This window comes from Fimicolochytrium jonesii (assembly GCF_025526975.1).
Source record: "Fimicolochytrium jonesii strain JEL569 chromosome Unknown EV422scaffold_39, whole genome shotgun sequence".
In the NCBI taxonomy this organism is placed as follows: Eukaryota; Fungi; Chytridiomycota; class Chytridiomycetes; order Spizellomycetales; family Powellomycetaceae; genus Fimicolochytrium; species Fimicolochytrium jonesii.
In genome coordinates, this window is record NW_026515706.1 from 95,707 (window position 1) to 122,561 (window position 26,855).

The window sequence follows — 26,855 nt, forward strand, 5'->3', positions numbered from 1 at the left end:
TCTGGGAACGAAGTTGCCGAGGCGGCACAAGTTTCCGCTATCACCGCGTATCCTCCCGCCTCCATTCAACCTGCTGCTACAGAGGACAACGGGTCAAGAGACTCAGCTTTGCTCGCCGCATTCACAGCCCCTGCTTCTGACGGTAGCGAGGAAATCATTGGGAAATTGACGACATCCAGCGATGATACTCTTTCAAGGGACAAGGAATACAACAAGGAGATGGAAGAAGGTGAGATTGCAGACGGTGTGTTTGCAGCCGCGGATAAGCGCACCATCCGCGACACACAACCTGCGCCAGCCGTCGAATCGACGCACGATCATCACCAAACCGCAATGACGGCCGTGGAACCGAGTTCCAACATGGGCGCCAAAGCCATCCGCGTATTCAATTTCAGAACTATGCAATACGAGTCGCAGACTGCAATCGCTTCGAAAGCACAAAGCGGTGGAAAGGCGCACGGTAGGGCGGGCTCTGGGAAGGATCATGGCGGCACATCGACATCGCAGCAAGCGAACACGGGATCGCCGTCCAAGGTCGAGAGCACTCTGAATGATGTGCACGTCGGTAAAGTATTTCCCGTTCCGGCGCCGACTTCGTCGACAGCAAGCACCAACAGCGCGAAGGGATCTGGACCTCCGGTCTCCGCATCGACTTCATCTTCGGCACGTACAGACGACACAATGCCCGATGCCGCCAAACTCACAAGTCAAGTGCCAGTACAAACCGACGAGCATATCGTAAACAGCCATACAGATGGCAGGCAAGATGGCGGCAATTCAGTGAAGAAGCCCGTCGATAAATCTATGAACATATCTGAGAGGGGCGATTTTGTGGAAGTGTATGTATGTCTTGATGGCGAATGGCGGAACGTCTTACGCCACAAGGCAACTGGAGAAGAGGTAAATGTGAACCAGGGGTGATGCAACAACCCAGCGGTCTGAAAAACATTTATCGGCCGGCATGTAATCTTGAAATAAAACATATTGTGAACGTTTAGGCGAAACAGAGCTCATTGCAAATGCCAAGCTCGGAAAAGAATGATCAAATGCGTTCTACTACAGTGCATCAAGCTGCCGCAGGAACACGCCCGGGAAGCTTCCAAGGCACTGCATCTCACACGGAGACGGCCGCGCCATCGAACCCGTCGGAGAGGGTAAGCGCTACATCGCATCCCGACGCACCTGACATGGGATCGACACGAGCAGCCATGCCGTCCAAAGCGCCGCTGAGCACAAGCGCACCCTTCAAGCCCATTGCACCTCGCACGGCATCCGCGTTAGCTCCTTCGAAAACATTGCTGGCCGCCGTGGCCTCGCATCTCAATGCCCCTCGCCCTGGTATTGCGCCGGCGGCCGTGCCATCCAAGGTGCTGCAGCGCCCGGTGATTTCGCATCCCATCACCTCTCGCCCCGGACCTGCCCAAGCTCGCTCGCCGAAAAGCAGGATGATCGTGCCATCAAAGCTGCCGTCGAGCGCAGTGGTTTCACGTCCCACTGTTCGTCGTCCTGGCCTTGCGCCGGCGGCCGTCCCATCGACGGTGTCGCAGTGCACTGCGGGTTCACGTCCCAATGTTCCTCGGCCTGGACCTCCGCAAGCTGCCGCGCCGCCGAGGGTAGGGCAAAGGGCGCCCGCAAAAGGATACGCCTCCACTGCTTTTGGAAAGCGGGATAGGGGTCCTTTCGCAATCGAAGTCAGGCATTTGCATTACGACACAACGGAACCGGATGTGAGGGTACGTGCATGAGGCAGATGTATCCGCGATTCCATCCGATACCTAATCGGCACTTCTTGAACGCTAGGCATGGATCTCCCGGCGATGCTTCGGTGAGATCGTCCTCATCGAATGCAAAAAGCTGCACGCCAGTCGTGAAGGCGCGGCGAGGATTCACTTTAGAAAAGAGGAGGCCGCTAAGCTAGCCTGCAAACAAATGAACGGTAAGTTCATATTCATGCGTGCCGGAAACCTTGAACCAGGGCTAAACTCTCGGATGATTTCCTATAGGTCACAGAGCTAACAGTGAGTTTACGCATGCTTGCTTACTTTCGCAAGCTGTCAAGCTAAACGTCGGGGATGGACAGTGTGCGACACTCAATTTTGGCGGAAACTAACTAGCTTTCTCCTGCGAATTGCAGACAAAGTGCTCGAGGTATGCATGGTGAGAAAAAGTGCTGTGCCATGGACTCCTCGCCCACTACAGCCGCAACAAGCATCGTTAACGACTGCATCGGCTCAACAGCGGACATCGACCGCGATGCCAGCTCCGCCACCTGCGTTGATTGCAAGGCCTGTTACAGACAGACGATTGCAGCTCTCTGACTGTCCTCCTTTGGGATCGTCGTATATGCACGGTCGAAGGACTCGAATGCTTGCAACTACGCCCATGAGACCACCCCCTCCTCCCGACAGCGCGCTTTCGAAAGGATTGGCGAAATGGCAGACTTTCGCAGCAACGGTACGTCTAACTTTGCAAAACTCATCTGCCCCTTTCGTTCCAAGAGGAGGTCGAAAGATTTGCCGATCACTTATTGACATCACGCTTCTCACAGAGCCGTCCATACGTTCACCCAGCTGTACAAGATGAGGCAGTTGGAGACGGGCAAGCCCATCGCTTCGGTCCAAACTAGTAAGGGGACTCCCACTTAGAGGATTAGGATCACCTAATCAACATCTCATCCCGCTCAATGAACAGCTGCCCCCAACCTTGGCGCTTTTGCACCCCCTTCCCGGACCCAGAGATCCATTATCGCAGACAAGATTACCGCGGTCGCTGGTCGGATTTGTTGCCACTGGGAAGCAGTGCCGGGCAACCAGATCGGTATCGAGACCACCGTTTCAGGCCCAAGCCGTACGATGTGTCGCCGCCTCGTTTCGCGACTCTTCTTCGTCGAACTCCACTATCAGGCGCGATGTTGATGCATCCTGAACGGGCGAGGAAGATCTTGGATATCCCTCAACGATTACACAGTGCGGGGCGCGAAACCACCTCAACCGTAGCAACAGCGAGGGGAAGGTCTCAATGGGGCCGTCGCCCATGCCGCCCTGCAGCTTCCGCCGCTGCAGCAGGCACCGCATCAACAACTGGTAAGGAAGCATTGTCGTCCACACATACATTTACATGAGCTAACGCAACCGTACCAGCACCAACTACTGCGACGCCCGTTGCCGAGATTCCTACGCCCTTCAAAAGTGTATTTTCTCAGACTACACTAGTAGCTGATGGTGTAAACCTTTCGACTACCTCATCTGCTGATGCGCGACTTACGAAACAGACCGACGCTCAGGCATCATTATCTCGTTCGGCATGTGGAAACGGGTCGGACAAAGGCAACGCAAGGTCTATTCCCCAAGTCGCTCGATCGAGGACGACGACCTCTGACAAGACGTCGTCCTCCAAAATCATTCCGGAGACTACCATCGCGGCAGGGAGGCAACGGGCCATATCGGACAACTTCGCTTCGCACAAGGTTGCAACTCGGACGACGACAGTTCCACGTTTACGATCTGGTGGAAAGTTTCCTTCAAGGGCGTCCTCGACAAGTAGCGTTTGGAACCGGCTAGGTCCTCGACCTGAGAAGGGTCGATCCAAAGTGGAAGCGTCATCATCAGATATCCAACCAAATAAAATCTCGTCGATTTTTTCAGCTCCTTCGTCCGTGAGTACTTTATGTCGACGAGAAAGTTTCAGCGTTGCGACTTACAGTTTTTGTCATTAGGAAAATCAAGTAAGGCAACAGCCAGTCGGAAGATGTGCGTCTACAGGACCGGCATCCTCTGCTGTATCTCACAGTATCCTTCTCTCCCAACTCCGCGATAGAGTGATTCAGGTATGCTTCTCTGCAGAGCTTTGACCTTGAAATCAACACCTCAGATTGACGCTGTCCGCTTGTAGTCACAGCACGACCTGGAGGGTCTCCTGAAAAGCCGCGATGTTCCCCAAAAGAAGAATCTACGCTCCCAAGCCAAGAAACTGAGATCAGTGCAGGTAACACGGGATTCCCAACAAGATAGCGAAGGTATTTGCGCCACGCATGTCCCTTTCTGACTTTGCCTCTTCAGTCGGCCCTTGCTCGGTGCGCGACGCCTGAATCGACACACACATCGGAAAGCGGAAGACTCTCTATTCACGAGCGTCTAGGACCGAAAAAGGTTGGTGCGCCGAGGACAGGTCCTCTTTCTTTCTCGCCCGTTTCTCATTATGAACCCAATTTGTCTTCCAGGAATGGCTCGGGATGAAGCGGCCCAGAAGCTTTTCGCATACGTGCACACCCACAGCAGCGGCGCGGGATCGCGAAATTGAAGATTATTTTGTTGTGTCTTCAGCGGTGCTCGATCAGCAACTGGACGAATACATGGCGTCCTCGGCGAAAGAAAAGCGTCCGCAAGAGAAAACCTCGACTGGCGGGGGCAACATAGGTCCAAGCTTATCTGTACAAGCCGCTGTAACGGTTGTCGCGGCTACATGCAAAGACGCTCCAAAGCTCGCTGGAAGCAAAACCCAAACAACAACATGCACTATTCCACGGCAAATGCAAAAGGAGAAAAAGAGTCAGGACGAGCGCTTTGTCAAGTTCCGGGAATCCACCACACAGCAGTCGCGGGTCCCTCCTGGTCGTGGTTTTGCCAGAACATCGTATACCAATGAGCAGAAGCAAAAAATGAACCAGGAGTTAAGCGACTATTTCGCGGCTGCCGAGCCGGGCCTGTTTTCGAAACTCAAGAAAATCTGAAGTTGCGCATGAAGCGCGTGGAACATTTTGCGCTTCACGTTGAGAATCAATACGGCGTATTTGGGCCTGGAGATGCACATAGGGCAGTTCTAGCGCAGCTTTTAAGCAGTATTAGCCGGAATGTCCCTTTATTTCTCCCGTTTCGGGAACCCCAGTTTAAAAGAGCTCCCAGTAGATGGTAAAAACCTATTGTTTTGAGGAATATAGAACCACTTGTGAAGGCAGCTGGAGTTGGTGGCATTCAGCGGTGGAGGATGATTGCAGCGGATCACGGCCTTCGAGGATTTCCAATCCACATCTCTAGCTTCCTACATTGACACCATTTCACATGGCCGGATAACAGGAAGTTGGAGAGAGTAGTGCCTTCTTGGGTTCTTGACTGCCACGAAGGTCCTTGGCTTCTTCACGTTAGAGGGTTCTAGGGGGCATCAATGTCAACAGTCGGAGTTGATGTGTGAACGCGTCAAACATGTCGCGTTTTGACAGCTCTCGTTTCCGACCAAGGCCTGGCGAAAAGGCTCCAACGATTCCACAAGCGCTGGCGGTTGCCCGCAGCGAACTGTACCTCGCTGAAACTGGCCCTCGACATCCTGTGCGTTTGATTGTAAGCATGCAATGAAGATCTATGCTTGTGCATCAGCTGCTGCCACAGCCTTCCTTGACACATGTATTGTCCAGATTTCGATCCCTTGGCTCCTTGGGCACGTTATAAAATACCTACACGCCGTACGACAAGCCGTTACGATAGACTTCGCCAGACTTGGTCGGTCAGTATTTGTTGAGACTTGCCAGTGGATCCTCATATATGATACAAGAGGCATTCAAGTCATTCTAAATTCTCTACCAGATGATATTCTTGCCGGAAACGTACATACGCGCTCCACTTAGTACCTGACGTGCTGTCAAAAATAACCGATAGCAAATTTTCGCGAGCTCCATGTGGAAGTATCCCGTGGAGTAGAGCTACATACATACTTACACATATGCATTCCGCGGGTAACCATAATGACTTCCCTCATGACGAGAACGAGGTAGAGAACCGCCGAAACGTGCATGTATGGCTACATCCACGTATGTCCATCAGGCCGCTGGTATTCCGTCGAGCATGTTGGGTCGCCGGTAAGTTTAAACTATCATGATCACCTTGTGCAAAAACAACAAATTAGCGGATCTGTGGAGTGAATCGGCAATTTACGAATGTAATCTGTACGGCGCCCCACTCTGTCGTCGAGGGGGGAAACGACCCTCAGGATGTTCCCTATATATACTGTAAGGCGGTCCGTCGGACCTCGATTCCCTTTTCCCTCAACAACGGCTGGCCTTGTTGATCCCTTCGTCGTTCCTGATACCTTTCCGTCGTCATAACCATCACAATGAAGGCGAGCCTTTTCCTTCTGTCCGCCGTGAGCGTTCTCTCTGGCGCCGTCCTCGCCGAGAAGATCTCTGAGATCAACGGACCCACCCACTACTCGCCGCTGGTCGGAAAGAATGTCACGGATGTCAGGGGTATCGTCACTCTCAAGAACGCAAAGTCTACCAACGTTTGGGTATGCTAGCATCAACTTTCGTCAGCGATCGTCGTTACAAAGTTTCAGATGAGCTAATAAGAAATTTGCAGATTCAAGACCCGCATCCGGACGCTGATGTTAACACCAGCGATGGTATCCTCTTGTACATCCCGTAAGTGTGGGCGGAGATTTTATTGTCAGAAGCCGGCTGCGATGTTGACTCTACGCGTTTACAGAGCCGCCAACAAGGACGCCCTCAATGTTGCTCAGACTCTGCAAATCGGCGACTACGTCTCGTTGAACGCCGCGGTCAAGGAATTCGCATCGAACCCGGATGATCTTTTTCTTACTGAACTCGACTTTATCACCAACCTGACCAAGCTTCCCAACCCCGAGAGCTTGACGGTGTCCCCCGTAGTCATTGGTCAGGATGGGCGCAAGCCTCCAGTAAAAACTGTCTTCGCCAAATGGGAAGATGGTCCGGAATATGATGCCGAGAAGCCAACCGACCAGGAATGGTTCAAGACGTACTCCGCACTCGACGTGGCAAACAAAGGACTCGATTTCTACGAAAGCCTTGAGGGATCTCTCGTTACCATCAAGAACCCCGTCGTCAGTGGCCAACCGTTCTCTGGCCAGTTCTTCGTTCTTGCCGACAAAGGTCAGGGTGCCACTGGACGCAACGCCGCTGGCGGCGTCACCATGTACCGTGATTCGGAGGGCAGTGACAACAACCCTGAGAAGATCTTCATCGGTACTCCGTTTGGCGCAAAGCATCCCGCTGATCTCGCCCTCGGGGACGTTGTCTCCGACATCACTGGTGTCCTCACCTACAACCAGGGCGCGTACACTGTCTTCCCCAGGGAACCTGTCACCGTCGTTGAGAAAAACAAGAACGTGTTCCCTCCCGCTCCCGCCACCCCCCAGGACGAGTTTGCCATCGGATCGTACAACATGGAGAACCTCGCTGGAAACGCTCCCCAGGCGAAGTACGACGCCATCGCCAAGCAGCTTGTCCAGCATCTTGGTGCGCCTGCGATTTTTGTGGCCAACGAAATTCAAGATTTCAACGGCGCCCAAGATGGATCGACGGATTCGACCGTTACCGTCAACCGCATCATTGACGCTGTTGTCAAGGCAGGAGGACCCACCTACAATGCCACCTGGATAAACCCTGAGGATCTGAAGGACGGTGGTGAGCCCAAAGGCAACATCCGCTCCGTTGTGTTTTACAACCCCGCTGCAGGCGTTACCCTGACCCCAGGACGGGCTGGAAGCGCTACCGAAGCGGTGAAGGTTGTCAAGGACGGCCCAAGAGCAGGGTTGACTCTCAACCCTGGTCGTATTGATCCTACCAATGTGGCCTGGGCTGACTCGCGCAAGCCCTTGGCTACTTCTTTCGACCTGGCTTCTGGAGAGCGCGTGTTCATCATTGCCAACCACTTGTCGAGCAAGCGGGGGGGCAGTAAGCAGTACGGGGCCCTACAGCCTCCTCGCCAAGGAGCGTTGGAAAACCGAACACTGCAAGCCAGACTCAACCGCGCCTTCGTGGAGGAGCTCTTGGCGGTCGACCCCGATGCCAAGGTTGCCATTGTCGGTGACCTTAATGACTTCACTTGGACCACCTCGATCCAGACCATGATCGGATCGTTGCCCGGCCAGACTGGCCCCAAATTGCACGACCTCGCTGAGTCTCTACCCGTGGCCGAGCGTTACTCGTACAACTACGACGGCAACTGCCAGGAGCTCGACCATATCCTCGTCTCCGAGAGCCTTTGGACTTCTCTGTCCTCCTTCGTCCCCGTTCACGTCAACACTTGGGGTGCATACGCCAGCCGTACCTCTGACCACGATCCTCTCTACTCCCGCTTCAAGCGCGGCGGTCGCGCTCCGTCTACTACCACGTCCACCGGGAATACCGAGCCCACCACTACCGCTGACGAGACCACGTCCGTCACGGAACCTACCACCACTTCCGCGGACGAGACCACGTCCACTACCGAAACTACAACCATCATTGAGACCACTTCCACCGAGGACTGCGACGACGACGAGACCACCACTCTCGAGCCGACCCCCACTCCCGAGGCAACCACCGTCACCGACACTACTGCTTCCCCTCCGGAGACCACTTCCACTGAGGAATGTGATGACGACGAAACCACCTCTTTGGAGCCAACCCCCACTCCCGAGCCCACCACCGTCACCGACACTACTGCTCCCCCTCCGGAGACCACTTCCACTGAAGAATGTGATGACGACGAAACCACCTCTTTGGAGCCAACTCCCACTCCCGAGCCCACCACCGTCACCGAGACGACTACTCCCCCTTCGGAGGCCACTTCCACTGAGGAGTGTCACGATGACGAGACCACAACAACGACCGTTCTGGAGACCGAGACCACGGTCATCGACGAGCCAACATCAACCTTCTTCACCACTCAAGAACCCGAGCCCACATCCGAGACTGAGGTCCCTACTGGCGACCCGGTGACTTACACCACTGTGGTCGATCCCTCAGCAACCGAGTCTAGCCCCGCTCCCGGGCCCACCGACACCGACACACCCGTCTCGGCTGCAAAGCGCAGAGGTGTCATTGGCTTGACTGTCACTGGTGTTGCGGCCATCATTGCTTTGTTCGCATTCTAGATTCCCTAGACAACTGGCGTACTAGATCTGTAGCTATACATAGATTACCCTTTCATCACCGCACCTCTTTTTCTAATAGATAGATGCATCCTATGACGATTCCCTTGAGTTCAGTAGAGCGCTGCCAATATTACATAAAAAACCGGCGGTGCCAAAAAATCGTTTCAAGGGCATGTAACCCAAACCCTTTAGCCATGCCTCTTTGCGATAGTTTTGGGGTCGCCGGTCTGCATGTGCATACTTTCTCCCGATGTGACCTTGGACTCTCGGATGCGCACTATATAACCCCACTCTGACCATCGGAGCGGGCAATGGTTGTCTCAACTTCAAAAGCAAGTCCGGTCAAAAGGAACGTCCAGCTGTACGCTAATCCATGCAAAATGCAATGGCCGAGAATCGAACTCGGGTCTACCGCGTGGCAGGCGGTAATTATGCCACTAAACCACCATTGCCTGATGAATTCCTTGTCTTTTACACAATTTGTATCCTTACTTGTTTACGGAAGCGCTAAGGTTTGCTCATTCCGCATTCAGGACAGAACATAACTTGAAGGTGTTTCCGGCGAGCAAACGGTAAATAGAAAATTCACTTCCAATTGATTCGATACCAGGAGGAAGATACACACTCCAAAATCTGTATGGAACATACACCAACAAATCCATCAAACGACTAGTACGGCAAAAAAAAAGTCTATACAGGGGAACCAATTATGTAGAAGGTACGCCTAGAGGAGCAAAACATTACATACAGAGGGGTTCACAAACACCGAAGAAGTAAGAGGATACGCCTTGTCGAAATGAGTGGGTAGGAGGGAGAATCGAGTATGCAAAAATGGTCCTTGAATCATAGGGTACTGTAAACAACTGGGAAAGACTCGGGACCCGACGAGCACTAGTCTGGTCGGATTTTCGTCGTCCAAGACTCGAGGCATCCGGGGTGCTCACCACATCCCTTGGCGCCTGGGCACTGGAACGGGTAGGACCGAGGTGACAGGTGGCATCTGCATAGTTGCCATCATCGGTGAATGTTGACTTTGTTGGCGATGATGATAAAACTGCGCAGGCGCCGCAGACATTTGCCTATTGGTCCAAACAGCGGTGGTGTTTGTCGCAAAGGACGATATGGAAGGGGAATTAACGGCGTCCGTATTCGGTGAGGTCGGCCAATCTTCCATTTCAGATAGGAAAGGGCTACTGTTGTTGCCGTACGGACTCACGCCAGCTGAGGCGACCTCGGGAGAGAGCATCGAGAACTGTTCCATTTGCGGTGAGAGAGTTGTATGGGAGGTGGAGTATTCTTCACGGTGTAATTCATGTTTGGGAACTTGTAGGCGGTGGTGAGTTTGATCGTCAGGAAAGTGAGAGGAGAAGGTGTCGGGCCGCTGATAAGAGTGGGCCTGTGCCTGCTGCTGATCGTGAAGGCTCATCGCACGCTCCATGATGGCCATGTCATGAGGAAGGCTGTGCGCAAACGAGAAATGGCGCGATTGAATCGGGGCGGAGTAGCTAGTGCTCGGATCTGGGGTGTCGGGGGTGCGCTGGATACTCGGAGAGTGCGTCATCATAAAGTCGGCGTGTAAGTGTCTCTTGAAATCGGTGGACGTGTCAACAGTGAGCGGAGCGGCAGGGGGGCTGGAGCTGCTGATGTCGCTCAGCGAGGCACTCATCGTTGTCGTCGGGGGCGAGGTGGAAGCCGCCCCGGCTGCTGCGTTCTGCTCGTCAAGGGCATGCTCACGGTAACGGTCTTTCGGAAGGTACCCATGACGATTGTACCACATGCCACAAGCATTACACAGCGTCTAAATGAACAAATACATCGGCGCAACAGTAAGCATGATGTCGATGAACCCCGAGCGCCCGGTTCCACAACTTCACATACCTTTGCGCCGAGTGGCCCTTTCCTCAATGCCGGAGTATATTTGCCAGAGCATAAACACCAACGACACCTCCACTTGAGACGAAACTCGCTAACATTCGCTGACCCATCAAAATTGTACTGCCGTGCGCTCGCTCCAAATCCTCTATGTAAAGAAGGCGGGGGTGGTCCGTCTACCTTCGCCGGCGGGGGCACGGAATTCAGCATTTGATGTATTTGATCGTTCAGTAGTATAGGATCAGGTGGATTCTTGGATCTCCAATCCTTCCTGGGTTTCGGCGGTTGCTGCGCAGAGAATGAGCTCCGCTTTTGGGTTGCACTTGTACGCACCATGTGCGTTTGCGGCAGTTGCGATTGCGATAGTGCGTGTGGAGATAGATGGTGCATGTGTGGATGATGTTGTTGTTGCATATGATACGGGTGCGTGGGTGCCTGCTGATGTTCTAGTAATACATGTGTGGGTGCCGACTGTGATAGATAGTGATCCGGAACCAGCGACGGGGTTTCGTAAGACATGCCAAACTGATCATGTCGCTCAAGTCGGCCATCATGGCGTGATTCAAAATTGGTGTAGGAGCCGATAGGAACGCCGGGTTGAGATGTGAATGAATGATTGCTTTGCTGCAGCACAGACTCAGAGTTACTCCTTTGCGGGATCGGTATGCTTCCTGGCGAGCCTCCATGCGATGACCCGTACACCGGAGACGTGTCGTGAGACGTCGAGTAGTTATGAGCCGACCCTACATTCACAAAAGATGAGCGTCTTCGTCTTCAGCAATCCCAACGTCCGCCCACGACCCTTTCGAGCGCCGGAAATCACCTACCTCCATGATATGAAGCACGAGCGACACGTGTCAACGGTGGGCGAACGTTCGCGTCTGCTCTTCCAAAGAGGATTTCGGCAGCTGGCATGGACGGCGTCGTCATCCATTGTCCGCTATGCCGCTCACTGCCGCCAGTGGTCGGATCCTCCCGGGTCAGGCTTCCCTGGCTGTCATATCCAGTATGGATCTGCGAAGACTCCATGCCTCGGAAAATGCGAGCCGACATTTCATCGAACTCCACATCCGAAATGAGCCTACCATCCCACGCATCCTTGAGCCCCTTCAAAAGAAGCATGCGGTCCTCCGTTCTCCCTGAGAATCCGTTTATAATTTGTGCACGCTCTGTCTGGTATTCTGCCTTCGACATCAAGCCTGCGTTGGCACATGTGGCCAACTCTGCAAGTACAGAGCTCAAGCTCGCTTCAGCTTCGAGATTGAAAAACCACGAAGCATTAGATTTCGTCCACCCTGGCGGAAAAAACCTCCCAGACATCTTACCTATCACAGGAGGTCCACTCGCTTGAATCCTCAAGGCAGCGCCGAGTGCGCTCGTTGTTTGAGGCTGCATTTGCCCGGAGGTATTACTGGACAACGACCCGCCAGGGATCCCATTATGTTCTATGCTTAGTGGCGAGCCTACCACTGGGCTGTAGCCGGCCGAATGCTGTTGCTGCTGCTGCTGTTGCGTTGTGATGAACTCGGCGGCAGGCGGCGAAGGATAGACGGAGAGCGCGTTCACCAGGGAGCTTGCGTTGCCCACGGACCTATTTCGGTGGTGAAGCGCAGCAGGTAGGGATTGTCGGGCCGACCAATGCGCTGGTGGAGCGGTGGGGAACGACGACATAGCGTTGGGTCTATTTGAGACTCGCTGGGGCTCAGAAGGTCTACAGGTCCGTCTATCTGCAACAGAGGCGGTATATACCGCAGGAAGGGGAGGAATGCTGGTCGTCGCTGGGTATAGTTGGTGACAATGGCGTTTGTGGCAGACGTCCGGTAAACAACTCGGAGTCGCTCTATCTATGCAGGTGTCGGAGACTGCTCCTAAACTGCTGGCCCATGCACGGCGCCGACCGAAAAGATACTGCGGGAAGAACAGCGCCGGTGAAGCAATGGCGAATTGGGTATTTGGGACCACACCGGTTTCCACTGTTATATCGACTCTTGATCCTGAGGCACGCCGGCTTTGGGAGGCTCGTACGGTACTGTAAACGGCGGGGTACCTCACTCTGCCGGCTTCGCCACGAATATCTCAACCAGTCTCAATCGCAGGCTCCTGGATGCTATGGGATTTTGCGACCGAGTCACACAAGCCGGGCAACAGGGGATATTCGCGCAGGCGGGAGATCAGGAGCAGGGCAGGCGGTAGGCCTGATGCCCAGCGAACGATATAAGGGTTAGAGAAGAAGACCTTGGCCGAAATTGGAGAGGGACTTGACAAGCTTTCGGTGGGATGATGCAGTTGACGGATTAACGAAGCCCAATGATGCCTCGCCACAACGGAATGAGCCTCCAGGATGACCGATGACTCCGGTGTGAGGCCAGGCACGAGTTCCACCGATTGATCTATGAGGCGGACCACACAGACGACGACTTTGTTGAGTGCTGGAGTTTGCTACCCGTTGACGCTTTAGATAGGAAAAGGAGGGGATTGCGCGATGACTGCCGAAGGGACCTGCCAGCAGGACCGTACGACGAAAGAGTGTATGATGGATTTCGCGAAAAGTTGGGCGCTTGAGCCTTGTGCACGCTCAATCAAGGGGCAGGCTTGGCCTGCATAATACGCGATTTGATCTACCCCGCCTGCAGGATGTCGTTCGCGACTTGACCAAATTTCCCGGCGCACGTAAACGGTAGATAGCAGTACGTGATTACCAAGGGTCTACTCCAAGCGTGCCCACGGTCTCCTCCTGGCCGCGTGGAGCCTCGTCGGATCCATCCCGCGGGCGGTTGTCATACCTGAGGAAGGAAGCGAGACACAAGGATGTCATGACACACCCTGGAGCCAGGCAGCAGCTCCTCCCGAAACACAGCGTAGTTGTGTCCGTTCGCCGCACAGAGGAACTCGGACGACGGTGGACACATTTCACCAACCGGTCGAGAATTTAAATTGGCACGCGGCCAAAGTTGTCCAGTGCCCCAAGCGTCCCGACGGCAGCGACTGTCGTACGCTTATGGCACCAATCACGGCGTCGACGGGTTCTGCGATACGGCGGTGAGCTACAAAGCAAGTGAAGTCCCGCACCCCGCCTGTCTGAAACGCGCTTGTGGACATAGCTCTTTGTCACTGCGTGAAAATAACCGGATAAGATGGGAAGATTTCCGACCGTGTTTAACGCGTTGACGGGAGCGGGTGAGTCACTCCTAGTCACGTGCAGCCTTCAACCTTTACTACTTTCAGCTTTTCAATGGAGATGCCCATCAATCATGTCCTCGATATTCCTCGAAATGCCACCAAATGCCTCACGTACTGTACTGTACGGTACAGTACATAGTAGGTACAGTACTGTACTGTACAAGTCTTGTGTGCTCGAGTCCGAGTCCGGTGGCTCGTGGATTTTCACAGACTTGATCGACATACATATGTTACACCGCAGTCGGTGCAACACGTTTGTGGCCCTTTGGCTGATCCGAATTCCTTAGTCAACAACGTCCGGATGACGCAAAGCGAAGGTTCTGCACATTCACGATATGCAGGAGGTCCGATGACCACCGTGGGAAGGCCGTGGGTTATGAACCTGATGTGGACTGGGTGGCTGGAGGTATCAAACAAAATGGTACCGATAGCAGGAATGGGGAACCCTCGGGCTTTCAGGCAAGCACGTACAGGCCTAAACGAATTGGACACCACCTGTAGACTGGCGGTTGCTCGGAAATACAGGTTGTATAATGCCAAAGGAACGCACAAACATCGAATGCAATGGTGGTTTAGTGGTATAATTACCGCCTGCCACGCGGTAGACCCGAGTTCGATTCTCGGCCATTGCAAAACATACTTTTTTTTTCAATTAGCGTTACTTTTCCAATACGACAGCGCGGCTCTCAAACTCCGCGACAGGCCCGCTATGTGTTTGCAGACGACCCCCACTTCCTATACTTGCGATACGTCCTCCTCCGCGATGGGTTCAGGCAGGTCTGCAGGACCCAAATTCCTCGCAGATGGATACATTTCCTCCACTGACTTTGAGAAACCAGTATGTCCGTCATACAACGGCGTCAACGCTACAAGAACCTCGTTGGCGATTGTATCGGATTCGAAGAGTAGCTCAAAGTCGTGCTTGATCACGGTGTCGTTGGACTTGATGCGGATCGCTGTTACTGTTGAGCCCGTATCGCTGTCGCTGGTTTTACCGGATGCGGGGTTGACGAGATAGGTGGAGAGCGTGCCGGTGCGGGGCAGTCGTTGGCCAGAGTTCCACTATTTGCATGGATGTGCATTTTCCAACGGCGGCAGACGAAAAGGTGAGCAACTCTCCAACGTGTGATGTTCGAACTATGATCACGACCCTACCTTTCCTCCTTCGATGCTGATGATGCCAATGTTGTGCTGGGGACACCAGTACAGCGTGCCAGTCTGCCAAACACGGAACCATCCAATCCGTCGCCACACAATCTGCATACTCCCAAACGCCGCATCCATCGCGCCAATATTCTTCCGTCGTTTGGCACCTTTGGAGGCCCTCCTGAGCTGCGACGTCGCCTCCGAGTCAGTCAAACCTCTACTATCCATAATCGTCGCGGCGCCGCCCCCACTCCCCTTCCTCGACGCGCGTCTTCCCCCCTTCACCGGCGAGGTCCCACTTTTAGTGTGCGACGACAAAGGATTCGCGATGCGCTGCTGGCGTGTGGCGTGGGTGGTCAGCACGCTCCACAGTCGACCGGCGAAGAGGATGAACGTCGCGAGGGTGGTGGGCAGCCACACGGCTAGGAACCGTAACCACAATTGTACCTCGGCCACGTCCGGGACGAGGTACAGGACGGCGAGCAGCATCCCGCCGACGACGGTGGTGGTGTACACGGTGAGTCCGACGGCCTTGGACTCGTCGAAGCGGGAGTAAACGTTGCGGGTGAGGTAAGCCAGAAATGCGCCGGCGACGGTGCAGAGGGCGTTGAAGCCTATGAGCGACCAGAGGGCAGCTGTGCCGACTGTGGAATCGTCCGAGTGGCATTCCCAGAGCCGCGCGCTGGTGAGGTTTGTGATGCCCGGTTTTGGCGCGTCGATTGCGGACCAGATGATGCAGATGAGGATGTTGAGAGAGGGGATCAAGGCAAAGCCGGTGAGTTGGTTGGTTTTTACAGCTGTCGTGCGTTCGGTGCCGGCGAAGATGACGAAGAGACGGTAAAGCTTGGCGAGGAGAGGCGTGATGAGGAATGAGTAGCCGATGGAGAGCCTGGATGCGGTTCGGATTGTCATGAGTTTACCTTTAAGACAATTTCGTCGACGTATGCTTGTCGGCAACAATCTTACCAAAAGGGTTGCACGACACACGTTGCGTTGGAAGGTTTCCCAAAAAGCCACATATTGGAGGTGTACAGTAACAGAGTGCCTAAGAGGCAGCACATGCAAAGCACTGGCGAGATGGCTATAAAAGAAGAGACCGTTAGCGCCAAAGGTGCATGACGATCATCGAATGCCGTCTTCCAGCGTACCTTTGATGATCTTGTTCTCCCGATGCACCCAAATGAACCCCATAAATACAACGGCTACAAGCAGTCCCAACACCGTAAGCACCACAAACGCAATCCCAGTCTTCGACCCAACCGCCAGACTCACAGGCTCCCCTAGCGCCGTGACAGGGTCCGGGGTAACAACAATCGCAAACGGGGATCCGGATAACGGGTCCCCGCCAAGCGCCACATCCACGCTCAGCTTCCCCACGGCGGTGGGTGTGAACGCCACGAAGATGGAGCTGTTGCTGATGGTCGGGGTATCAGGCGCGAGCGTCGTTCCCGCCGACGGTCCGCTGACGTAGCGGATGACAACGGAGAGGGAGCTGAGGGCGGCGGCTGCCTGTGCGGCGGTGAGATGGTTGAGGAAGGCGTCAGTGAGACTGATGCCGAACTTCGCATTTGAGAGGTTCTCGACTGACATAGCCACGCTTTGGTCGTCAGAGCCGGTGGATGTCCCGCTTGATCCGCTTGAAGCGCTCCCGCTGCTGTCGGCGAATTGCAAGGAGGACGTGCTAGCGTGCGCCTCCGCGGAGATGGCGATGATGGGCTTGCGGAGCGCGGGGATATCAAAGGCGTGGCCGTTTAGAACGAGGCTGACAGTGTAGTTCCCGGATTGCTCTACAGGGAACGACACGGTGTAGGTCCCGTTGGTATGGTCTTGGACGCTCGCGAAGCCGAGGACTGAGGTGAAGGTGTTGAAGTGCGTTGCGCTGATCTTGTCGCCGCCGTAGAGGAGGGGTTGGGAGTCTTCGTCGCGGAGTTCGAGCTGGAAAGTGACGGTTGAACCGGCGGTGTAGGGGCCGGGATTGGGTGGAAGGATGCGGCTCGTGGTGGCGTTGCCGCCTTCGTCATCAATCTGGCAAAGACGATGAAGGGTATTAAGGTCATGTGTTCTGTATAACCCGTCTGCACGGAGTGTACTCCGCTCGCAGCGACGGACGTTTACCCCGTTCCCCCAGATATCCGGCCCCAACAGAACAAACGACATCCCACCATTAAATCCACCATAGTCTGCGTAATCGGCGGCAAAGTATCCCCGCATCCCCCATACACTCTCAAGCGATGTCCCGGCGCCTCAAACAATACAGGCGCTGCCATGCGTTGTATGAATGACGGATTTTTGGTCTGCAGAAGTTCCCAGGTCACCGGTGTCCCTGCCGCGATGTCTTCAAAGGGTGGGAGGATGAGCCGGGAGGGTACACCGTTGTAGTAGGCGCCCAATCTGTATGCGTTGGCAAGAGGTGTCGACCATAAGCATAATTGAGGAATTGCGACACGGAGAGGTCAAGCGAACACTGACCTCCAAAGAAGGTAGTTTCCAACGACGTATACCACGCGGCCTAGCTCTGATACATCACGGTGCGGGGTCAGTATCTGTCCATACATATGTTCATACAACGATTGCTCTTCCAGCATCGAAGATGTCACTCACTAGGATCCTCAATCAGCAGAATCGACTGTGTCTCCCCAGTAGGCAGCGCAGACTCCGGCGTGAGGTTCAATTTGTACAGTTTGAAACTGTCATTCGGATCAATGATGTACGCAGTGTTGTCGTAGCTGTCAAGCCCCAGCGCTGATGCCGTCTTGCGGGCACCAAGAAACAGGATCCCTGGTTTGCCATTGATGTAGTTGTCGAGGCGAAGCACCGCGGGATGCGATGCTGCTGGTAGGCCTGCGTCGATTGCTGTTCTGCGGGTAGAGGATGTCAACAGATGTTCTTTCAGTGCAATCATACATCACGGTTGGACGTAATTAACGGCCCAAGCACACTCACGCAGAAACGCCGACATTGCTGGTGGAATCATTTACGTTGATGCTATAGATCTTGGAGTTGTACTTCCATACTGGGCTCGAGGGGGCGCCCCCTCCAAATATGAGCATGGTCGAAGGCTCTATCCCCACTCCGCGGGAGAAAGCCATCTTGGGAATGCTGGAGAGCGACACGGTTGGGCGGAACGTCATGGTGTCGAGATTCAGGGCGTTGACCAGATTCACTGTGTATATGTCGCCCAAGTACCCTCCCCTAAAAGTTGTCAAACAGAGTTTCGTGCGCTGTCAGAAACGGACGCAGAAAGGTACGGCGCCAAGACTGGTAACGGGCCCATCCAAAAGACGTTCGAAATTTGCCAACAAACCAGGAGTAGATCGTCCGACCAAGCTTTGCCGACGCCGGGTAGCGTAGCAAGACTGACGAATTTATCTGTTTCATCCATACGTTGGTCGAGGGCTTGTACAGCCAGACATCCGAAACCGCGGCACTGTTGAGGCCATCCGCAACAGTCGCATCTCCTCCGCCGACTAAGTACAGGTCCTTGTTGCCGGTCTCATCAATATCCTGCAGCATTCCTACAAACAAATAATGCATGTTGTCAGTAGACATAGCGGAAGCTCAATCGCGTCCTGACTCCTAAGGCCACTCACCAACATCGCAGCGCCCTCCTGTTGGTAGGTCTGACGAGGGAGGCACCACTCGCCAGCGGTGGACCCGGGCTGCCTGGCCATGTACGAGCGGCCATGCTTGACAGTAGGTAACCCAGCACCAAAAGAGGATCTGCGGGATACGCAGCCGTGGCATGATTTTCGAGAGGATTCTTTGAAAAGGGACAGTGAACTGTGAAGGCACAACACCGCCAATTTGGATGACTGCATTGTGTATCGAGGGTCTTCCCGAGGTTCTGGTCTGTTGACTGGAGTGACTGCAGAGACGGAGACGGAGGCGCGGAGAGGGGGAAAGCGACAGCGCGTAACATCCCTGTCCGCGTGTTCTCATGTTCTCGGATTTCACACTTCCCGTTCTTTTTCCTGCGTCCTGTTTTCTGGTTGCCTTTTTTCCCGGCGAGCGTAGGTAGACTCTCTATCTTGGCTACGGACTGTTACTACTAACCAGACCCATCCCCTTCTGTCGTCCGCCGCGTCCAACTTTGTTACCCATGCCTAGCATCTTCTCCAGCTTCCAGCACAGGCTGGCGCTCCACTCTCACGCGTTACACAATCCTCCCCTCATCCTGCACTCACGGCTACCCCTGTCGTCAACTAACAGCAAAGCCCCAATACCATCCCGCCATGGTGCTCGACCACAACAAGAGCCGTCGACTTCACTTATCGCCGCACTGGCAGAGATTAACGCGCGACGGCTACGTTGGGCGATGCGGCTAAAGGACGTCGATTGGTATGATTGCCGGTCCCCGGCGGCTGGCGACGAGGGAGCGGAGAGCGGAGCTGTTTTGGGGCGGATAGCGGGGATGCAGTCGAGGCGGGGGCTGGCTTCGCAACCTGGCGGTGTAGAGACCATTCCGAAGTCGGGTTTGGGACTTACAACAACAGCATTGCAAATCGGCCGGGACGTTTATTTCGGGATCGGGCCAGCCATTCGTGCAATAGAACGACGCACGCAGGGTCCATCGCTGTTCCCTGGCCCAGGGTCGGGCACCACCATTCCGAGCCAGGAAACCTATGCGACACAAGAGCGGTATGGGGAGGGGATCACGGAGGCATTACGGCGGTGGGCGGACAACTCCCTGTTTGCAGCCATACAGCCCCTATTCGGCTCTTCGCACACCAACTCCTCACACAAACACCATGCATTACACGCGCACCTCTCCACCATCGACTCCCTCCTCACGCAACCGCTGCACCTCGCTGCCGCCGCACATCCAACCCTTTTCGACCCGCCCTCCTTCTCTGGCGAAGAAGACGGCGCCCGACATTGGCACGGCCTCCTCCCCTCAACCCCCTATCCGCACATCCTCGACCTCCACCTCGCATCCTCGGTTCTCGCCGCCCGCTCACTCCCGAGTTTCCGCCCGCACTTCACGTCCCACCACGCGCCGACATCCGCGTGGCTCGACCGCGTGCTGGCGTATGTCGAGCATCGGGATGAGGTCGGGGTGGAGATTTCGACGAAGGATGTGTGGGATGTGGTGAAAGTGCCGTATACAACCGGTGAGGTTGGCGGTGGGGCTGGGAATGTGAGTGCGGGTGAGAAGATTGTGGAAGTGGAATTGGCGACTGGCGAGACGTTCCGCGGCGCCGTGGTGAATACCACCCCGCAGGACGTGACGCTGAGCTCGCGCGTGAATGTTGATGGAGATGCGGTGGCCGTGTGTTCGGTTACTCTTGCGAGGGAGGATGTGGTTGTGGTCCGTGGCGCTTCAGACCAGGGTGGCGTGGCCACGGATGGTGTTGCAGCAGGGAAGGATGCGAGTGCGACGAAGGGTGGGTTTAGGTACATAGATTAGAGGATGCCTTACTCTTTGTGCGAATAGCACTGTCGTTGGGGACGGCGTATGACACTACCCCATCTTTAACGTTGTGAATGTATAGGTTTCTGCAACTTCATCATTCTCCCTCCGAAACATTGAAGGATAATTCTCATGACGGAGCGAGACGGACGGAACATCACCCCTCATATGCCTGACCGCTGATAAAATGGCGTAGATGTTTCCCTCGAATCGTAGCAGCGAAGCGCCTGATAGAGTAGGCAAGGATAGGACATTCAGCACATCCATTCACACACATTGAGTCGTAGGAATTTTTTTCTTCAAGAAGGATTATTTGGAGGGGAGGGTACATTTGTGCGTCCTTCGAGCGAGAACCATTTATACGTACGGATATTCCAACCAGCTCAATGACACGAGATTTTTTTGAATTAGGATGGTTGGCAAGCAAGGTTTGGATCGTGGACTTGGTGTCAGTTTTCATATCGCAAATCACTCCCATTCAAGAAGTACATAACACTCCATCACAGGCCGACACACCTATCCCCGTACGCTGAAGTCATAATCTTATTCCTATTCTATCTTGCAACGCATGACCGTCTCCCAAACCATACGCCATCAAGCTTTCTACCACCCCCACCCCTACTTCCGCTTCTTAACAGCCCTCGGACTATCCCTCCCGCCCGTACTCTTCCGCTTCCTTTCCTCCCTCTCCTCCTCCTCCTCGCCTCCCGCAGCCACACCCCCACCCGCACCGGCCGCACCAGCGGCAACCTCCTTGGTAACGAGACTGATAAGGGTAGTACACCTCCGCTGGATTTCGACGGCGGTACGCGACTTGATGAACCAGTCGAAGCGGAAGAGGGGCGACGTCTTGATGGAGGAAAGGATCTTGTCGTAGACTTCGTCGGAGCCGTAGCCGTAGCGTTCGAGCATCACCAGCTGGGGGAGAAATGACAGAGGGGAGATGAGCGTTTACAGTCAGCGATGTGCCAGGCACAAAAACACAAAGAGGGGGGGAAAACGCAACCCTACCAAAAACCGATCCTCCTCCTCCGTATAATTCTTCCCCTTGCTCTGCAAATACACAATCCTCAACTGCTGCAACGGCAGCCTCACCCCCCTCACTTTCGTCGTCAGAATATCCTGCACCTCCTGCACTTTCCTCAGCCTCGCCTCGCCCTTCTCAATATTCGCAACCACCTTCTCCCAATCCGCCAGCTCCTTAACCCGCTTCCAAAACACCTCCGAGTAAGCTTTGACTTCCGCGGGGGTCTTTCCCTCGATCTCGGCGGAGATGGAGGCGAGGTCGTGCCGCCCGTGTTTCTCGCAGGCTTTGCAGAAGGAGACGAAATCGCGTTTGGACCAGTCGGAAAAGCCTTTGGAGAGCAGACGGTCCTTTTCGGCGATCTCGGTGGGCGTTAAGGGCGTGGCGGCGTCGATGCGGGCTTGTTCCTCTGCGACGCGGACGACGAGGTCGATGTTGCTGGCCGCATCGTCGGCGTCTTCGGAGGTGGTGGGGCCGTCGTCGATGTCATCGGGGCGGACTTTGTAGTTTATTTCGCGGCGGAAGGCGAGGATCTCGCGTTCTTGGAGGTCCCGAAGACGGGTGGGGTAGAACTGGAAATCCTGGATATTGGCGATCTTGGGAGGTTTGGGAGCTTTTTCTTTAGAGGTCCGGCCGCCGGTTTGCAGCATGCCCTTGTAGTATTCCTGCTCGGAGTACGACTGTAGGACCGATTTGCGTTCTCTTTTCGCGGGGCCGATCCACCCGAAACCGCCGCCGCCGCCTGGTTTGTTGTTGTTGTTGCGGAAATCCGAGCCTTCCCACTCGTACACGCTGCCGCCACCCGCCACGCTGAACTTTTGCAGATCGTCCAAGCCCATGTTGGCATATTTGGAGTCGAGCTCAGCCGTTTTCTGCTCCGAGCGGCGGAGCAGGTCTTCGATATCTTCGCCAGTCTTGATAGTACTGTCAGTCGACTTGAAGATATCCTGCGCGCCGTGCTGGATCATCGACAACAGCTCGTCCTTAGACGCCGATTTGGTCTGCGGGGCAGCACGGCCTTGCTGGATAACCAGCTGATCAAGGCGTAACTTCTGAGTAGCTCTGTCGATGACTTTTTCCTCAACGGCGTTCTCAGTGATGAAGCGGAAGATATAGACCTGCTTTTTCTGGCCGATACGGTGCGCGCGGTCCTCGGCCTGTAGATCGACTTGCGGGTTCCAGTCGCTGTCGTACATGACGACGTGGTCGGCGGTAGCGAGGTTGATGCCGAGTCCACCGGCCCGGGTCGTGAGCAGGAAGATGAATTTGCTGCTGTCAGGTTTGTTGTACTCGTCGATGCTGGCTACACGGTCCTCGTGCGGGGTGTTTCCGTCGATACGGCAGTACTCGTAGCCGCGGAAGATGCAGTAGTCTTCCAAAATGTCGAGCATGCGGCTCATCTGGCTGAAGAGCAGGACGCGGGATCCGCTGGCTTTGGACCGCGTGAGCAGCCTGTCCAGTACGACCATCTTTCCGGCGTTTTCGACAATATGCTCGTCGGTGGTATATGGTGGCCCAGGTTCGGCGCCGTCAAAGAGGTATGGGTGGTTGCAGCATTTACGGAGCTGCATGACAATGTTCTGTAAACGAGTCGCGCGGGCCTTGGTCGATTTTTCGCCTAGCGCGTTGTTGACGGCGTCGATATCTTTTTCCAGGAGACGTTGATACCATTTGCGCTGCATGACGGACATGCCGACATAGATGTTGAGGCGTTTCTTTGGCAGCAGCGACTTTTCCACGTCGGCTTTGATGCGACGGAGGAGGAATGGGCGAAGAACTTTGTGAAGTTGCGTGACGACCTTGTTCTGGTCGCCGCCTTGCGCTTCGAACCACTTGTCAAAATCCTCGGAGGAACTGAAGATATCGGGAAGGAGGAAGTTGAGCAGCGCCCACAGCTCGTGGAGGTTGTTCTGCAGCGGGGTGCCGGTGAGTAGCAGCCTGTTCCTGCACTGGAACTCGCGCACGATCTGAGAGAGGGCCGAGTTCTCGTTCTTGATACGGTGGGCTTCGTCGATGACGATGTACTGCCACGCCAGCTTCCTGAATGCCGCTTTCTCGAGGAGACACATCTCGTACGACGTGACGCACACCTCAAAGTCTTGCGCGAGGAGTTTGTCTTGAACCAGGTGCTGGCGATCGGGTTTGCTGCCGTGGAACATAAACACGTTCAGACTCGGACACCAGCGCTCAAACTCCTTCACCCAATTATGCAGCGTCGACTTGGGCACAATGACGAGATGCGGCCCGTCTATCGACTGGTAGTGTTTGAGGTATCCGAGGAACGATATGGACTGCAGCGTCTTTCCCAGTCCCATCTCGTCGGCAAGGATCCCGTTGATACCGTTTTCGAACAGGGATATGAGCCAGTTGAGCCCTTGGACCTGGTAATCCCTCATAGGCGCATGCTTGACATACGAAGGCGAATCATCAAACGTGTACGTCGCCGTCTCCTCTTCCTCCATCTCATCGTGCAGCAGTTCTTCATCTTCCTCCTTTTCCGTCTTCCGATGCCTCCGTGACCCATCCTTGGAGTTTGTCTTGGCCTTTTCGGCATCGGTAGCTTCCTCAAGCGCCGTGACATCCGCCCCCTTCATTTTAGAGATGTTGATGAAATGGGAAAAGATCTCCGTCTGGCCCATAAGGTACGCGTAACGCTTCTGCTGATCGCGGGCCTTCCGCCGCCGCAACTCTTCCGAGTCCTTTGCGAAGCCTGCTTTGCGCCGTGCGAGCTCAGCGGGGGCTAAGCGGACGACTTTTATGGGTTCCGGTTTCTTCTTGGTGCCATTCTCGTCGTCGTCTTGTTGGCCATCGTCGCTGGCTGCTGTGGACATGCTGACGGAACCTGGAAGCTGGTCGTCGTCAATGTCCATGGCCGATACGGAGTCGTTGTCTATTACGGACACGGAACCGTTGTCGGCGTCAACGTCCATTTTGTGAGTGACTGCTTTGCGCGGAGCGGAATGAACGTGTCGTTGAGCGAAGCGGAAAGTGGCGATCAGAACCGGTAAAGATGAGGGAACAGAGCTATAGCAGTTGCGAGTTCGGAACTGAAGAGGGGTTGCTGTTATGGAGGAAGGGTGTGGGTAGCTGCGGATGTCTGTTTTGGGGGTGTTTGCTGAGAGAGCGAAAAGTTGGAAAGCAGCGAAGGGGAAGAAACGAGCGCGCTTTATCATTCGGACATCTTCCCCTCGGCCCTAACATACACACACACAGAGCGGCGTAGACACGGCGTACCTATATACATGAATTGGGCTTTCCGCTTCAAGGAGTAGGCTGCCTCCTACAGGGGTTTCGCAGACGATTCCCGTAACGGCAAACTTGCCCAGGACGAACTGCGTTTACACAAGAGGAGCTACCGGATTGATGTAGGACGGGTTTTGAAGTTTCCAGCTTCCGATGGATGTGATTGCTATTTTCCGGGTATCTATCTATGTACATCGCGCTCTCCGACTGCCTCCATCTACATCCGAGTCCACACTTCATCCCAAAGAAATTGCTCTAATACTGCTATCCTATCATTGAAAGGTACCTACATTTGCCACTCCGTGTTTTCAACCCCCTGCCCCCTTCCGCAGCCTCTTCCGTGGGTGAATGTTGTCCCCTCGATCATCGTCCTCCTCAGAGCCGCTTCCTGATCCACTCCCCTCAGCATCCTCAAAATCGTCGTCCAGCATCATTGTTGTCAGCATGGCGGCCCGGTTCCTCTCGGCTTCTTCCAGGTGCCATAGAACTGTTGCTGGTTCTGAGGTTGAGTCTTTGAGGGTTGATTTGACTTTGATACCCTGGGATAATGGTGTTGTCGTCGGCAGATTTGGTAAACCGGACTTGGCAGACTCGTATTGATCGAGGAGTTGAGTAAGCTTTGAGGCTCGTTCCGCAGACAACAACGGCTGAGCATATCCTTGCGCAATACCGCCCAGCTCTTTCAATTGCTGATCCGTAGCAGCAAGCTTCCCACGTCCCTTCTTTTCCCTTCCCCGCCCAAACTTCGCCCCCTCCCTCTCCCCTTCCTTCACCCCCTCCACAAACACAAACGGCACAACCCAAACCGCACTCTCCCCCCTCATCCGATTCCACATATAGACCGGCTCCGTCATCTTCCTCCTCGCACATCCCTCATAAAACGCATGCAGGTCCGCATACGCCTCGGGCGTGAGGCGGACATGCACATGGCCCCGCTTCTCAGGGATACGGGAATACTGCAGGCGCTTGTCGTCGAGCTTGCTGTTGTAGTAGGTGTAGTAGAGGGTGTAGAGGCGGGTGAGGGTGTTGACTTGGGGGTGTTGGGCGGCGGAGTAGAGGGCGAGGATGGATTTGGGGGGGAGGGTGGATGGGTTGGGGAGAAGGGTGGACCAGAGGGTTTTGAAGGAGTGGAAGCTTGCTGTTCCTTTCTGGAGGAGGGAAGGCGTTGTTTAGTCTGACTTGGGATTGCGTTGTGAGTTGATTGATAGAGGACTTACAGCACGGAATGTCCGGGAGAGCGAGAGGACGAGCGCGGGATAGTCAGGGTTACGCTTCAGGGGCCTGGGCCGCTCGGCGGAGGCGCCTCCAGTGCTGGGAGTGGCGGGTTCAGCAGGTGCAGGCTCGTCGGTGTCTGCGGTGGGAGTGTTGTCGCTCATTGTTGCACTGCAATGGGGCTGCGTACCGGAGAAGCTCCTCTTGCAAGTTCTTGCAACTCCCGCGAACACGTGTGGAATGCCTTTGATGCCTGAAGATGATGGCAGGAACACAATCTCACTCCGAGTCTCACTGCCTGATGAGCCTCGCAAAGAACGTCTGGGTAGGCGGTGTTTGACCGATAGACCTGGTCGCTCGCAACCGAAAGCGGCGGAGTGAATGATCTGTTGAAGACCTTAGGAAGTTCCGCTGACTTGTCCTTGTCCTTGACTGGCGTAGATACGATTGGACGGATTGCTGCAGGGGGCGTGAAGGACTGTTAAGAAAGCGTGCAAAACCTTTGATATCCATATCTACCATCTGGATATTTCTCAGGGGACTCCTGCGAATCGCTTTCGCCGCACTTCAATAATGTGGGCGACGCTGTACAGTACATACAGTATATCTGTACAGTATATCTTACAAGTCTACAGTGGGTGGCCAAAAGAGCAGTTGCGCAGAAGGGGTAGTGGGTTATTATGTTGCACCATGGAAGTCACTGACCCCTCTTCCTGGCAACTGCTGTACTGACAGGAGACGCGCTGTCGCATTACCGTCACTCTCTTAGACACTCTCCTATTTTTGGGCCTTCCAAGCGTCCACACCTTCGGCTTACCAGATTTGGCTGCTCCGCCCCTGTTCAACCAAATGTTCTTGGATGACAGGGTCATTGAGGCCCTT

General features: G+C 54.7%; 7 protein-coding genes and 2 non-coding genes across 9 annotated transcripts; 4 read left to right on the forward strand and 5 right to left on the reverse strand.

The window, feature by feature from the left end:
* The first annotated feature begins 1,950 nt into the window (after window positions 1–1,950).
* EV422DRAFT_298771 (uncharacterized protein) lies at window positions 1,951–4,445 on the forward strand. Its single transcript, XM_053066070.1, has 7 exons — window positions 1,951–2,454; window positions 2,549–2,625; window positions 2,692–3,083; window positions 3,141–3,655; window positions 3,716–3,826; window positions 3,892–4,148; window positions 4,220–4,445. Exons 1-6 carry the CDS (start codon window positions 2,155–2,157, stop codon window positions 4,042–4,044), a joined length of 1,548 nt encoding a protein of 515 aa, XP_052921184.1. The 5' UTR covers window positions 1,951–2,154; the 3' UTR covers window positions 4,045–4,148; window positions 4,220–4,445.
* A 1,073-nt stretch (window positions 4,446–5,518) lies between these two features.
* Window positions 5,519–9,163, forward strand: EV422DRAFT_546553 (Endonuclease/exonuclease/phosphatase). Its single transcript, XM_053071547.1, has 4 exons — window positions 5,519–5,998; window positions 6,109–6,276; window positions 6,348–6,409; window positions 6,474–9,163. Exons 1-4 carry the CDS (start codon window positions 5,981–5,983, stop codon window positions 8,884–8,886), a joined length of 2,661 nt encoding a protein of 886 aa, XP_052921185.1. The 5' UTR covers window positions 5,519–5,980; the 3' UTR covers window positions 8,887–9,163.
* A 104-nt stretch (window positions 9,164–9,267) lies between these two features.
* EV422DRAFT_t155 lies at window positions 9,268–9,338 on the reverse strand. Its single transcript has one exon. It is a non-coding gene; the product is annotated as a tRNA-Gly (tRNA).
* Window positions 9,339–9,687: 349 nt separating this feature from the next.
* EV422DRAFT_298851 (uncharacterized protein) lies at window positions 9,688–12,535 on the reverse strand. The gene is made up of 4 exons (XM_053066072.1): window positions 12,084–12,535; window positions 11,586–12,011; window positions 10,765–11,501; window positions 9,688–10,684 (listed from the first exon to the last, which is right to left on the reverse strand). Exons 1-4 carry the CDS (start codon window positions 12,427–12,429, stop codon window positions 9,827–9,829), a joined length of 2,367 nt encoding a protein of 788 aa, XP_052921186.1. The 5' UTR covers window positions 12,430–12,535; the 3' UTR covers window positions 9,688–9,826.
* Window positions 12,536–14,499: 1,964 nt separating this feature from the next.
* Window positions 14,500–14,570, forward strand: EV422DRAFT_t154. Its single transcript has one exon. It is a non-coding gene; the product is annotated as a tRNA-Gly (tRNA).
* Window positions 14,571–14,578: 8 nt separating this feature from the next.
* Window positions 14,579–18,892, reverse strand: EV422DRAFT_546564 (7 transmembrane sweet-taste receptor of 3 GCPR-domain-containing protein). The gene is made up of 10 exons (XM_053071548.1): window positions 18,675–18,892; window positions 18,389–18,599; window positions 18,028–18,276; window positions 17,686–17,942; window positions 17,554–17,599; window positions 17,247–17,475; window positions 16,233–17,109; window positions 16,051–16,165; window positions 15,094–15,973; window positions 14,579–15,000 (listed from the first exon to the last, which is right to left on the reverse strand). Exons 1-10 carry the CDS (start codon window positions 18,826–18,828, stop codon window positions 14,674–14,676), a joined length of 3,345 nt encoding a protein of 1,114 aa, XP_052921187.1. The 5' UTR covers window positions 18,829–18,892; the 3' UTR covers window positions 14,579–14,673.
* A 159-nt stretch (window positions 18,893–19,051) lies between these two features.
* EV422DRAFT_546567 (uncharacterized protein) lies at window positions 19,052–20,890 on the forward strand. The gene has a single exon (XM_053071549.1). It carries the CDS (start codon window positions 19,184–19,186, stop codon window positions 20,489–20,491), a length of 1,308 nt encoding a protein of 435 aa, XP_052921188.1. The 5' UTR covers window positions 19,052–19,183; the 3' UTR covers window positions 20,492–20,890.
* EV422DRAFT_546569 (SNF2 family N-terminal domain-containing protein) lies at window positions 20,888–24,640 on the reverse strand. The gene is made up of 2 exons (XM_053071550.1): window positions 21,506–24,640; window positions 20,888–21,412 (listed from the first exon to the last, which is right to left on the reverse strand). The coding sequence occupies exons 1-2, from the start codon at window positions 24,446–24,448 to the stop codon at window positions 21,113–21,115; spliced, it is 3,243 nt and encodes a 1,080-aa protein (XP_052921189.1). The 5' UTR covers window positions 24,449–24,640; the 3' UTR covers window positions 20,888–21,112.
* A 429-nt stretch (window positions 24,641–25,069) lies between these two features.
* On the reverse strand, window positions 25,070–26,137 carry EV422DRAFT_509953 (uncharacterized protein; the record flags this gene model as incomplete). The annotated part of the gene is made up of 2 exons (XM_053068887.1): window positions 25,070–25,909; window positions 25,979–26,137. 2 exons carry the CDS (start codon window positions 26,135–26,137, stop codon window positions 25,070–25,072), a joined length of 999 nt encoding a protein of 332 aa, XP_052921190.1.
* Window positions 26,138–26,855: the final 718 nt, after the last annotated feature.